At 39.6% G+C, this 15,037-nt stretch overlaps 1 protein-coding gene across 1 annotated transcript; it reads right to left on the bottom strand.

Annotated features, from left to right (window-relative positions):
* Positions 1-859: 859 nt before the first annotated feature.
* LOC124290943 (putative DMBT1-like protein) lies at positions 860-14,496 on the bottom strand. The gene is made up of 3 exons (XM_046727789.1): positions 14,100-14,496; positions 3,009-3,168; positions 860-1,082 (listed from the first exon to the last, which is right to left on the bottom strand). Exons 1-3 carry the CDS (start codon positions 14,374-14,376, stop codon positions 911-913), a joined length of 609 nt encoding a protein of 202 aa, XP_046583745.1. The 5' UTR covers positions 14,377-14,496; the 3' UTR covers positions 860-910.
* Positions 14,497-15,037: the final 541 nt, after the last annotated feature.

Below are 15,037 nucleotides of genomic sequence, written 5' to 3'. Positions count from 1 at the left end.
AGCACTGCTCCGTGGAAAGGTCTATAGATAGTGTTGTATATGTAGAGATAGTTATGTTTGTAGAGAGTGTTATGTACGTATAGATAGTGTTGTATATGTAGAGACTGTTATGTACGTATACATAGTGTTGTATATGTAAAGAGTGTTTTATATGTAGAGAGTGTTATGTATGTAGATAGTGGTGTATATGTAGAGAGTGTTATGTACGTATAAATAGTGTTGTATATGTAGAGAGTGTTATGTATGTGTAGATAGTGTTGTATATGTAGAGACTGTTATGTACGTATAGATAGTGTTGTATATGTAGAGAGTGTTATGTATGTAGATAGTGGTGTATATGTAGAGACTGTTATGTACGTATAAATAGTGTTGTATATGTAGAGAGTGTTATGTATGTAGATTGTGTGTAAGAATAGTTCAGAATTCGACATTCAGGAAGAAGACAATTGTACACACAAAGGTAGACACACCTGCGGGTACATATAGATAAAAAATTTGATACACTTATGTACATTTATTAAAATCAATATGGCATAGAGACATCACATTTGTAACAGAATTTACGTTATGAATTAATGATGTTTGTAGAAAACATACGAATGATTTAAAGGGACAGTTTACTGTACATGGACACATGTATGGACAAATGTACTGACAATAGGAAACAACAAAACGAATCATTTCTAACCTCACTTTACCGTGACAACCAACATGTTAATAAGTAAATGAAGTCACCATGACATGTTTTATACCTCAACATGAGGCATACGTCTTTACCACGTTACACTGTGACGGGAACCTTAACTGATGTCTAAACGAAATATAGTCGTGTATACAAAGTCGATGAAGACCGCGTCAGAAGTCCCAACTACTGCGACCAACACCACAGTGATGCTGCGTAGATCTGATGTTACTGACAGTCCACGCCGACATCTTCTCCGTGGTTACAGTTATGACTTGTCCAGCCGTTGTGACAACACTGGGACAGATATACCTCGTCCCCAGTACACCGTACATTATCCAGTAGTATAGTGCCCGTCCCTTGACCATAGGTAGCTGCACTCTGGAACGCCGCATTGTCTCTGGAAATATGTTAAGATGTTGTTAATATGGTTTGGTCATCAATATGACGGCGAAGAAACCAGAAATGGGCTCCACACATTGCCCTCATGTAGGACTGACTGACTGAGTTTATTTGTACGCCGCTTTTAGCAATATTCCAGCAATATCACGGCGGGGGACACCAGAAATGGGCTTAACACATTGTGTCCATGTGGGGAATCGAACCCGGGTCTTCGGCGTGACGAGCCAACGCTTTAACCACTAGGCTACTCAAAGACGATTAAATGTCAAGGACTGAAAATAGAGTGTCTGGTGTTGTTATGATGTGTCTGGCGGACGATCTGGAAAACCTTTGTTGAGAGTATAGAGTTTACATCATATTTATTGATGGTTTTTATCGTTTACACATGGAGCTTCTATTATGCATTTTTTAAGAATATGATTTGGAGTTGCAGACAACGCATACATTCATTAGAAAGGGTTGTTACAATGTCACCAGCGCTGGCAAACAGATACCAAATAGATTTAAACGATCAGTTCCCATCTTAACAACTTTACAGAGGGAAATATGATGCAAGTAATCAATTTCATAAATAACCGATAACGATCTTTTTTACATCCGTAAGCGCTTTCAGCATGCATATATCTTGCCACGAATTGAGAAAAGCAAACCTACCACACGCAAAGGGGTGAAAATCTCCCTCTAGTCGCCTAAACATATTAAACATCCTTCTGAGAGTGATTGAAGGACAACACTGTTCCGTGGAAACGCCCATGTAAAAGTCTGGGAAGAATTATATTCCGATTAAGCTTGATTATCACAAAGAGCAAATTGATTTATTTATTCAACTTCCGTGTCCAGATACAGACAGGAGACACTGGCATTTCACCGACAAGAGACAGTAACGACTATATAGTAATTCAGCATATTCCCCTGCGTTAAACTTAGCAAGGGAGATCCTTGCATGGAGCGAGTAAAGTTGTCTGATGTCACAGAGTGAAAGATAATTGTTGTTACCGTAAACAGGTCATAAATGTTCATGAGTATTGAACCTATTTCTCATCCAAAGAATATTCTATGTCACATCAATATATATATTGTGCATTGTGCATAGGAACAATTTCTCACAACTCTTGTCTACTCCTTTGCCAAACTGAAACATTCAGGAACAAGTGATTTTATTCAGTAATGGAAGTGTCGGTTGTGTACAGTTTGTAAATTTCGATTAACAAAGACACGGTTTCCATACTAAAATAACACTAGTAGTGAATTGTCTGTTTATGTATCACTCTAAAGTACCCTCTGGTCCGATCTGCAAAACGTTAACGACTCGAAAGTAGGTCACGGTACTTTGCGAGACTTTAGTACTTCCGGTGACAAACAACGTTTTACGGTAATGGCGATAGCACTGTTACAAAGGGGCATATCCTGGCTTATCATACTGGGCACGCTGTCTGACTCAGAAAACCATGACATGCAACAGGCTACAAAACCACTAGGACTATGTTGCATGAATAGCACGTGCATATCTGTCAACAGCTGTGCAGCTAAGCGTATATATTTTGCGGTCGCGCAATTTGGAACCAGAACTTGTTCTTGAACACATGCATGTCACCGGGAATCGATTACTGGAAGTAGCGCCTTACGGGCCCAGTAGTTCATTACATAAGTTTCTAAATATGACTATTTAGTCACAATTGTTCATTCTGAGAAGAATATGCCAAAGTGGACATACTGCCTGTGTATGTGATGCAGCAATACATATGGGTATTAGATACAGGTCAATATTAATGAACCTTTTATGACAGATTATCATGCTGGGTGGTCTATTACTCCTACTATGGCAACGGACAACTCCTTTGAAATAGATACGTGTACCAGATACAGGTTAACATTAATACATACGTTATGACAGATTATCATGTGGGTGGCCCGCAACACTTACGAAGGCAATCCCAGTTGCCTACAGACGACTCCGGCGTTTGTAGCAGTAAAACCGTCGTCACAGACTGTTCCCCATGCTGACTGGTAGTAAATCTCAAGACGACCAGATGCTGGACCCGGAACAAGTCGAACGTTGTAGGCATTTGGCGCTGAAGCCATTTCTGCAAATAAATATTTATAATGCACGTTGTAATCCACGGCCGATATACACAAACGTGTTTAAAAGGCTGCCCGGGAAAGCACGCTTTTTCCCCCACTACACGCTAAATAAATTAAACAAATTGCAAAATAATTAATAATTCCCGAATAATTGAAAAATATAATCTGATTTTATAATCATGAATATGTGGCGTCAAATGAACAAGGTTGGGGCTGGAATCATCAAAGTGAGTGAGTGAGTGAGTTTAGTTTACGCCACACTCAGCAATATTCCAGCTATATGGCGGCGGTCTGTAAATAATCGAGTCTGTACCAGACAATCCAGTGATCAACAGCATGAGCATCGATCTGCGCAATTGGGAACAGATGACGTGTCAACCAAGTCAGTGAGCCTGACCACCTGATCCCGTTAGTCGCCTCTTACGACAAGCATGGGATACTGAAGATCAATATTCTAACCCGGACCTTCACAGGTCAGAATCATCAAAGAGCGGCATCGACTTTATTCCTTAACTCTAACCCCAACTTAACAACAGCGAGTGTAGCACTACGTGAGAAACACAGGTGCCACACCATGGAAAATTCATGCACAAGTGAACCTTCCTGTATAGGCCTAGAAAGTAGGGTCATACTTTGCAAGCAGCTTAGACGTTATCCCATGACTACAGCACCAGAGAACGACGTCATCGGGCGGTATCGAATGTGTCCTAGAGCACCGTCCATGATTTCAGTATCGATAGCAACAGCAACAACCACGACCTTGCAATATAATGCTCACCCAGGACTAGTAGCTATCCGTACGACAACAAATCGAGAGAGTGAGTGAGTAAAAAGTACTTAACGACACTCGGCAGTATGTTTCAGCTGTTCATGGCGAGATATGTATTTTGTGCTACAGTATATTAAGTATAATAAGAATGATGTTGAAAACCACTGAAGTTAATGTTGAAAGCTGATTGTTGAGATACAGTTCTAAATTTTATCATACAGTTTGTTTTCTTTTAAATATGCTAAAATTAAGTGGTTGGAAACTGTTGTCAGAAGTTCAGGCATGAACGTTACCAGACAAAACGTTGTCTTATCAGAGCAAAATCAACACATTCATGCAGAATGTTGAAACCACTGAAATTAATGTTGAAAGCTGATTGTTGAGATAAAGTTCTAAATTGTATCATGCAGTTTGATTTCTTTTAAATATGGTAAAATTAAGTGGTAGGAAACTGTTGTCAGAAGTTCAGGCATGAACGTTACCAGACAAAACGTTGTCTTATCAGAGCAAAATCAACACATTCATGCAGAATGTGTTTGATTGTTATTGGACTATTGCAAGGAATGCAAAAAAAGTGCAGCTTCACCTTTTTTAAAACATGAATGGATATATATCAATGTCCAATGCTACACCGCTGCAACGTGGGGAGAAGAGGAGTAACCTCCACTCAATAGCTTGGTGACATGGAACATATTTCAAACTTACATTATGTCTATCAGCAGCACAGCTATCGAAAGGCAATGGACTGGTGGGACTGAGACATGGCCAGATGTGGAGCTGACCAGAGGTCGACTGTGGATGGAACAATATGTTTTCAGTGAGCTCTGTAACAGAATTTGTGGGACATGTTCCCACTGTAATAATGGGACTGTTGGACATGGTTTTGTGCTTGTTTAGTTTATTATAAGTCGAGTATCGGGATCATATTCATATTGAGAAAATCTTTGTTTCCTAATACTGATAATAGAATTTTAAAATAGGTGTTATATTATGTAGTAAGTTACTCAATATGGGAGACAACTCATGTAGGCTTAGGAATGAACCATACTACATCAAGAGTTATCTCCCCTGGTGTAGCAGACGGCTTCCTTTGTTGACATGGCAGATTTGACAGCAGAAGAGAAAAGAAAGCTAGTTCTAGATGATTTTGAAAGGGGTGTGACTAATGCAAAAGACATAACTGGTAGACGTGACATTCCTCCGTCTACAGTATACAGAACTTTGAGGAATATTCAGTCAGGAGTTGTGATTCAGCACAGGACAGGGGCAGGGATGCCAAGGAAGGTCAGTACTATGGATTGCCGGTGACTTGGTCAGATTGTGAATAGGGGAAAATTGAAAAGCGTTGAGAATATCAGAAATAAGATGATTAATAGAGGAAGCCCTCAGGTATGTAATGAAACCCTTAGACACGAATAAGTTAACTGTGTGAAAAAGCGCGGAATCCCCTCACCATTGACGAAAAATGGACGAAAGAGGTTCAAAGTAATTGGGATAATGTTTTCTTTTCTGGTGAAAGTTCTGTCTGGCTTTTTTCTAACTGTGTGAAAATGTGGACAAAAGATACATATCTACGAATGCCCCAAGCAGCCCGAAATTTCCCATGTGGGGTGTGATATCACGTGGAGTGACGCCGTTGTGTAGTTTCACTGGAAATTTGACGAAGGAACGATATGTTGACATCTGAAATGATCGCCTCCTTCCAACGGCCCGAACACTGTATGAATAAAATTGGATTTTCCAGCATGATAACGACCCAAAGAACACTGCACACAAAACAGTGGTTGTCAGACGAAAATGTTCAGGTTTTAGACTGGTCCAGCTACAGCTCAGATCTTAACCTTATTTAGAATATGTATGGACTTATGAAGGACAGAATAAACCAAAATGAACTTAGAAATATTGAGGATATGAAGAAACAAGTGGTCGAATATTGTGATACGCTGTCACACGGTTTCCAACAAACTTTGATCTGTAGTGTACCTAGCCGCCTTCAGTCGTGTATTGCATAGCAAGGAGATCTCAGAAAGTACTGAAAAGGCACTTAGACTGTAAGAGAATCATATCACAACATATTCATTTAAAGGTCACATGCAACGTAAAACTTTGCAGATTCTGATACCTTTCGGTATGGACTTACCGAAACAAATCGTCAAAAATGCAAATTCAACTTATAAAGTTGAAAAATAACGCGATGAAAAAAACGCGCGAAATCGGAGTTCAAACGTTTCACTAATTTTCCCCAGACTTTTCTGGGGAAAACGGGTTTCAACAGCTGGGCTGCGCTCATAGCACGTGCGCAGTGAAATTGGTTCGCGCAACTGGGAAGCGGGTTGTCCGGTGAATACTCGGTGAAGGCTTTGGTGTGAGCTATTTTTCTAATGTTTTGTTGATATCTCACAGGCGCGAGCTTTTTATATGTTATGACAGTAAATAAACTGTTGATATAATTTCACCACACGTTCTTCTTACCGAGTCACCTTCTCAGTTTGATACTTAAAAGCAATGTCATTATTTAGCGTTGACAGAATTTCTAACTGTGATATAGATATGTCGTTGTCACAGACAAAACTCAATGTCTTGTTTTATTGACAGCTGTGTGTCTGCCTGCCTGTCTGCTAATGACAATATTCAATACACAGCTGCTATCACTGACCACATGCAATTTGAACTTAACATCAATCAGGCTATACACCATAAACATAATGCATTGATTTATGGCCCGAGTTCGGTCTCTGTCACATTATGTAATTACACAGACAGGCAGGTGTGATACTTGAACACATGACATGTTATGATGTCTGTTGATTGCAAAATGTTATACACAAAAAATGAGCATGTATTTACAAAACCCAACATCTCTACATATACACACACAATAAGCCGTGAGGGCATCTGCAAATGAACCAGCCGTTACACTTGAGTGCACACCCACCCGCTCTGACTGGGTTCGGTATCCCGGCTGCTTCGTTTCTTGGGAAGTAAACCGAAGTACACAATATTGCACTTTTGATTTGCGATTGTACGCTTATAATTTTGTTTATATGTTTTTTTCATAACCAGCAATGTATATTATATGTCACGAATAAGTGATAATTGTGTTTTAATTATGTTTGATTTTTTTGGTTGCATGTGACCTTTAAGCATATCTTCTATAGTTTATATACATGTATTAGATATTTGCCGAAACATCTTTCTCAATAATTTCTGGGAATGCTATACAGCATCGTGTATTCTTTGTTGGAACCTGAGCACAATGCGCCCATTCTCAACTTCTCAAACGGCTACAGTCAGACTTCTACATTGATGGAACAGCTCTATGCTGGTTCAAGTCTTATCTGTCCTCCTGACACCAGCAAGTACTGATAGAGGATCATTACTCTAATCCAGCTCATCTATTTTGTGGTGTCCCACAAGGATCGGTCTGAGGTCCGGTCTTGTTCAGTCTTTACATCAAAGATCTTGTTGATCGCCATCAATTTGCTGATGATTCCCAAATGCACAAAGTCTTCTTACCCACCACCATGGATCAAGCAACACCCGCCTTGAACGACCTTCAACAGTGTGTGAGGAAACCAAGAGCTGGATGTTTGACAACATGTTGAAATTGAACAGTTCAAAGACAGAGTGCATTCAACTGGGTCCTGCAAAACGTTGCTCTAGGTGCTCATTGAATGCTCTTGATTGTGATGGAGAAAGTATTCCATTCTCACAGAAAGTAAGAGATCTTGGTGTCATCCTTGACTCCGACCTGTCTTTGGATGATCACATATCAGATCTCTCTAGGATCTGTTTTGCAGCTCTACGTAATATCAGTCCCATTAGGCAATACCTCACTAAAGATTCAGCAAAAACTCTCACCTTATGCCACGTAATGACCCGCCTGGACTACTGTAACTCCCTCCTAGCCGGTGCAAGCAAATCACAAATGCTGCTGCACCTGTCGTGACTAGATCGAAGAAGTTCGACCATATCTCTCCAATGCATTCTTCAATCTCTTCATTGGCTTCCAGTCGAGAACCGGATCCGCTTCAAACTCCTCTGTCTCACCTACCGCTGCCTGTCTGGATGCGCTCCTGCTTATCTCTCCAATCTTCTTATGCCATATAAACCAGCTAGGTCCCTTCGTTCTCAGGACAAAAACCTTTTGCTTGTTCCTAGAGTAAACAGTGTTCGCTACGGCAGCAGATCATTCACCTACGCAGCTTCAACAGCCTGGAATGATCTTCCCCTCTCTCTCCGGAACACCAGTGACTTCTCTAGCTTCCGATCAAAACTGAAAACTCACGTATTCCTGATGTCGTTCCAACTGTGCTGAACTCTTTGTAAAGTGTAGCGCTTTGAGCATACTTGATACGCAGATGACACCCAACTCCTCAAGAAAATACCACTGCAAAATCTAAGTCAGTCACTTCAAGAACTCACAAACTGCACAAGGGTTAATGAATCAATAACTTTGTCGGCACTTGGGCACGTGCTTCTCTAACACCTGGCTGTCCCTTTCTCTGCACTCCTCCCTCTTAACAAACAGGGAACTGTGTCAATATTTTAATGATAGTTTGTTGAAACAACTTTTTTTAATTTTAGGACATAAATTCTGCAAACAAATGGCAGAGTTGGTCTGATGTTTTGATTATGATCAGTGTTTCATTGAGGTTTTTATGTTATTAGTTTTCGAGTTACATTGCAATTCATCGGTCCGCTTTTAAACCAAACAGGCTATAAGAGCGTAACCATCGCCAATGCAGTTGTTCCTATAAGCTCATCCGTCAAAGATCTAGGCATATACTTTGATACATCACTGTCAATGGAAACACAGGTGAACAATATCTGTAAGACTTGGTATTTTCATCTCCGCTCCATCAGCAACATTCGTCAATACCTTACAGCTGAAGCCGCCCATGCCTTAGTCCGGGCGCTTGTGATTTCAAGTCCCGACTACTGCAACAGCTTGCTGTTTGGGATCAGTCAGAGGCTATTGGATAAGTGACAGAAGGTGCAGAACACGGCCGCACGTATTATCAGTCGGATTCCCAAACATGGCCACATCAGAGCTGTTCTTAAACAGTTTCACTGGCTCCCCATCAAGGCAAGAAGCGACTACAAAATCCTCTGCTTGACCTACATGGCCCGTCACGGACTGTCTCCCTCATATCTCTATTGACCTGCTTACTCCTAACTCAAACAAACGCTGCCTTCGATCATCTAGTCAAGAGCTTCTGTTTGTGCCAAACTTTAGGCTTAAAACTTTTGGAAACCGGACTTTTTCATATGCAGCCCCAACCTTGTGGAATTCTCTCCCATACAATCTGAAAGTTTCTGATAGTATTGCCACATTCAAGTCAGGACTCAAAACATACCTGTTTTCAATGTATTATTAGTAACTTTTTTTGGACGTGTACATATTGCTGTATAAATGTCGGAGACTCTTTTAATCTGTCATTGTTGCGCCTTGAGCATATCTGCTGACGTGGAAAAGGCGCATGAAGAAATCTGCAATATATATACTAGTAGTTCAGTATGGATATATGCGCGTTAGAAATGCTCTATTATTATTATTATTATTTGTCCAATCTCTGCCATCGGAGATCTGTTACATTTGAGAAATTTAAGGAATATAGAACGTTTGTGCAAAGTCATACCCTGTCTTGACAATCCTCAGAAACAAAATTCCGTTTGATGTTAAGAGAAAAATAGTTGTGTAAACTGTAAGACTGGATCACTGGAAACCAGTGACGACACCATTTGTTCGAGAAACGTAAAGGCTCGTCTTGCTTTACTGGTAGCACTCGCCATTCACACATTTAGCTAAAAAGGAAAATATTTGTTTGCAGCAGTACTCCTGCCATGCGCGGCCTGTAAACAAACCAAACAATCAAGTGATCGATAGAAATCCAGTGAGATAATTCTGAATTACGACGACTATATATAAATATGTTTGTATCGGAAAAGTCTTCTAATAGGTATTGCGCCTGTTGAAAAATCCATTTTGAACAAAATGAGATCTTGTATGAAACATACGCCGAAGTCTTTGAAAGGCCTGAGTTGTGGTCACTTTAGCCTGGAACTTGCTCAGGGAGAGGGGTCACACAGATACATCTGTCATATCTAGGCGTTGTGAAACGTGGATGTCCGGCACGTGGCACGTTCCTTATTGTTCTGATATAATGTCTCAAAAGTGGTGTTTGGAAATGCGCAGTCAAGTAACGTTGACATTCCCCAACGGACCATCCCAACAGGGCCTGTTAGTCTCACGAGGCGCTGCTTCCGGTACTAAGCTGGTTCCCTTTCCCCTCCCAACTAGCGATATGCGAGACAGGGTCCTGCTTACTTCCGGTACCAGATTTCAGGTGACAAGCGGAAAAACTGCACGACCGCCAAATATAACTTTACTAGACCGGGCCAAGTGTACAACCATGCGTGGCTGTCACTGCTATTGACAGTCGTTCTAGTTGGCTAATTTGGTGATGGTTAGATTGGAAATGTGTTACTCCTGCAAGGAGTATCGGTTCCTTACTGTCAACTGACAACCATGAGACCATGGAAACCATGAAAAGGTATGTTGTTTGTCACCGGAAGTACTAAGGTCTCGCGAAGTGACGTGACCTACTTACGGGCCATATAGTCTCATGACATTGGGCAATATTCATTTGCCTTTTCATGTCTGCCCAATCAAACAGAAAACAATCTTCTCAAATCGACAGCAGTTTTCGACATTCATGTGCTCCACATAGTTTATCGAGATTCACATGCACGCATGTAGCTTATGTGTTCACTTCAACTCATGGTTACTGTGTTTACATCTGTATTTGTGTACATAAGTAACTCCAGTATTTAGTTTTATTTCCTTTTGTGACTAGTATAATTGTCATTACCATAAGACCAAGACACTGTTCAAGGATGATCCCTAATCAAAACGACTACTAGGTGTTAATATTTATTAAAGCTTCTCTCTCAGGGCCTACAAATATGACCTCACGACAGCTCAGAAATCTCACAGGTTGTGCAGGCAGATGACAAAGCCACGTGTGTGCCCTCATTGACATTCTGTTTGTTTGTTGTGTAACGCTAAACCATATGACGGCAGCCCGTAAATAATACAATCTGGACCAAATACTTCATTGACTGGCATCATGAGCGTTGTTCTACGCCATTGGAATACGTTGACATGCATCAACCAAATCAGACCATCCGATGCCGTTAGTCGCCCTTACAACCTGATCGGTTTGTGAAGACCAGTTCTAACCCGGATCTTCACAGGTTCGTCGGTCTTTGGAAAAAGGTAAAACTGCAAGTCATGGATCACTCAATATAATCGGCTGTAAATATTTAATAACTATTCCAGCACTTTAAACAAAACCGCACGCCATTTGTTTCCAAACCATTCTGGTGTGAAACGTCCAGGAACTGTGTATTCCTTGAGGGTAGTCCAAGACATACAAATTCCCTTACAGCTATTATCAGGCGGATACTAAAGACCGGTTCGATTTCATAATAAAACAAATATGTCTTCCTAATAAGTATTTATGGAGCCGCGTTTGCACGCGAATGTATTATTCTTCAGTGTGTGCACGTATTTACTTAACTTTATTAAAACACAGACAGCTTGTGTTGGTCGTTAGTGATGTTTACTATGTCAGTCATTGTTTGAAACATAATGCTGTCGAACACATTGTCCTCAAACAGCTTTTGGTTACAATTACATGAAAAGGTGTAACTAAAGTACTGTCGGAAATGCTAGAAAAATGCTTTTTGACATATTTAAAATTTAGAGGTATTACATACAGTTACTTAAATAACAAATATCACTTTAAGAAACATCTATCTAATGTAGACCGAGGGAATAATTTTTGAGACATGCCCTATAATGTGTTTTTACGGATGAAAATATCGAAAACTTAGAAAAATAAGGGGTAGTGGGACGTTATTTGATACAAACATTAACTGCCTGTGTTACGTCATCAGCATCCACGGTATCGACAGGTGAAATTGACACCTGAGTACACGCTCGGCCGAGGGGTCATCTCAATAGATGTTTTCTTCAAAATGTTGAATATGTGTATGTATAGTACATTGTATACGTATTGGTTATGTAAGGGATCATTTGTGTATGTGTGTATGTGTGTTTGTTTTGAATTACACATACGAATAACTGTACATTGGAAAGAATCCTATCAATGTGTTATCTTACCGATTGATTGTAGAAATGTGCAACGTTTTAATAAATGTTTTGCATGTCAACAGTATATTTCATTGCAAAAATATGGATGTAATTCGGTCAGTTTAATCTAGTTGTGAACATTGGCCAAAGATTTAACGAAGTCACTGGTGTAGCTTCTTTTGAATATATATATTATTCTTCTTCTAAAGTTTGTAGACCGCCCGTCTAAGTACTCCCTTGTCAAAGTTGTCAAGGATGGTTGTACGTCCCGGTTTTGCTTTTGAGACGGTCCCTGTCCTGTCTGATTTGTTTACAATATTGTAAACTTGTTGGTAAGACATACCAACAGCTCTACAAGTTCTGTAATAAACCCTTTTTAAACTAATGAAAGGTTTACCTCTGTCTTTTTCAAGCACAATAAAACTTATAAACCTTTGCAACAATCGACTACAAATAGTTGGCCATAGTGGACGCTGTGATAAAGATGTGCATGCATGACGGGAAACTTATTTATCAAGACTTAACATTTATATTAATATTTCTCCAATAAAGAAACGATAATTAAGTAAAGTAACACAAACATTCAACATTTATTTGTTTAAAAAAAACGTTAATTATATTTTTACACCACCTGTATTATTTGCATAAATTTAAAGACTATTTCAGACTTCTGTTGAATCTTAAGTTGTTGTTTTGGTACCACATTCTCTCCTGTAAACTGCCCTTTAAATGCATGGGAATGTTAAATCGATTGAAATAAAAATTAGGTACACTATAGGCGAGTTGATATATTGACAACATAGTACATTTATCACCTTTATAAAGATATATGGGCAAAAAAGCATTTTTCTAGCATTTCCGACAGTACTTTAACATTCGGCGAAGCTTCGAATCAAGCGGTTCAGTGATATGATTAGAATTCTGTTCTTAGAATCTAATAATCCTGGTGATTTAACTAAACTTACACATGTTTAAATATATATGCAAGCAAACCTTTTTGAGAATGCAACAACTAATAAGCTCAGTGCCCAAGTTATCAAGTACTCAATTATATACTAAAAATAGCCCCAAACAAACAAAAATAGCAATACGCGCCATCCCCAACTCCAAAAACAAATAAAATATAAGAAGTAAAAACAACACTACAACAAAACAGCACATAGGCCCGCAAATGTTTCACAAGAACGTTGAGAGATAATTATGTTGTTTGTTTAACGCTGCACTCAGCAATATTCAGCTACATGGCGGCGGTCTGTAAATAATCGAATCTGGACCAGACAATCCAGTGATCAACAGATAATTATGTGAAATATCCATGTGTTACTTACATATGCAAGATGATTTATTTGTGTCTTTGGGGAGCAATTACCACCTGTTGGTCAAATCAGATGCTTAACTGTAGACTATTTCTTCGGACCGTGCATAAATGTTCAGGGTGAGAAGGTTTGTTTTGAGACAAAGGGAGTGTTAAGTCTCATTATTTAAATAAAATATTTCTCTGTCTTCCTTTCACTTTTTTGCGTTTCTCCTTTACTGACGATCATATCAAAACATCTTGCCAAATAGCCATGACAAGATAACTCTTTGGCCATCAGACTTCAAATTGTACATAAAGTGTTGCATTATTGTGACGCAATGTTTCAACTATTATAATGGTATGTAGCCCCTGCCACACCCATTGGCAGTATTCGTGAACGAGAAAGACCTTGTGATTTGAATGTTTGGTATATATTGATTTACATGAAGTGATTCATGATTTTATACATTTCTATCAGATAATGAGGTCACAAGTTATATCGCAATTCTCCTTGGAACCCGAAGAATATTTTCCCAAACAATCACAAGGCAGAAAGGTAGGCATATGTGTAAGTGAAAGAAAGTTAAAGGTTTTAAAGTTTGATCCAGAATCGAAAACGTGAACAGACGTGGAGATGACCGGACGCACTGATGGACAGTGTCCATTTTAATAGTCGGGGTTCGATAATGATAAGTGTTATACGTACGTGATCTCCTATACAGATTTCCTGTAATGCAGGCTGCAGATGTTCCAGTCATATCACGGTACATGACACACGCGCCACTCACTGTATTGAATGTAAATGCGACACAGTTTTCTGTGGACTCACACTGGACACTACAATCAGCGGTAAAGTTGGCTCCGGTGTTCCCAAGCGATGTCATGTAGACCTGTTGTACTTTTTTAAAAGTTTCGTTTACACACAGTGAATTAGTTTGTACCAACTGACCAAGCTGTAAGGCGACGAAGATATGTAAGAACATGGCGATAGTTTGCAGCTGTTCTTCCTTAGATTAAGTTCAATGCTTGGAACAGCAGACAAGAAGCTAATCAACAACAGTTCTAACACACTGTGTGTCTAACCATTACAGCATGACTGTTGGGTTTCAATATTGATTAAAGTGTCGTACTCCTAAAGCATTCGCAGTAGGCGGAGCTTATTGGATTGATCTTGTCTGTCAATGCGACAACACACGTTCTCATTGGTTACTGAGAAATCAGATGGCATGACACCTATCGACAAAGGCCACTTGTAAAGAACTTATTTGAGAGGGATTTAGACCAAGCAGAGCTCCATTTGTCTGTAGTTTGGTACACTGTCTGCTGGAAAAGGGCACCGTGTTTTAGTATAAAGCTCTTTGAATGACTGTTTGGCAAATCAAGAAGTGCAATTCAGCGACTTTTGAACTAACATCTTTGAGAGGCTTCTAGAAGCAGTAAGAAAGGATAAGAATATATGGATAAACGACCAATTTATTGCAGTTAGAGCGACGTTTCGGTGTAGGTTCTAACACCGTGGCTCTCACTGTAATAAAGAAGTTGTTCATCCACATAAGCTTATCATTTCCATTAGGAAAGAGTTGAACTTTAAGGATATATGTCACTGACCTGAAAGATTGATGCAAGAACACACACACACACACG

The sequence above is a fragment of the Haliotis rubra genome, unplaced genomic scaffold (genome assembly GCF_003918875.1).
Source record: "Haliotis rubra isolate DU_JTF1 unplaced genomic scaffold, ASM391887v1 Scf478, whole genome shotgun sequence".
Lineage (NCBI taxonomy): Eukaryota > Metazoa > Mollusca > Gastropoda > Lepetellida > Haliotidae > Haliotis > Haliotis rubra.
This window is presented reverse-complemented; position numbering and strand designations above follow the sequence as displayed.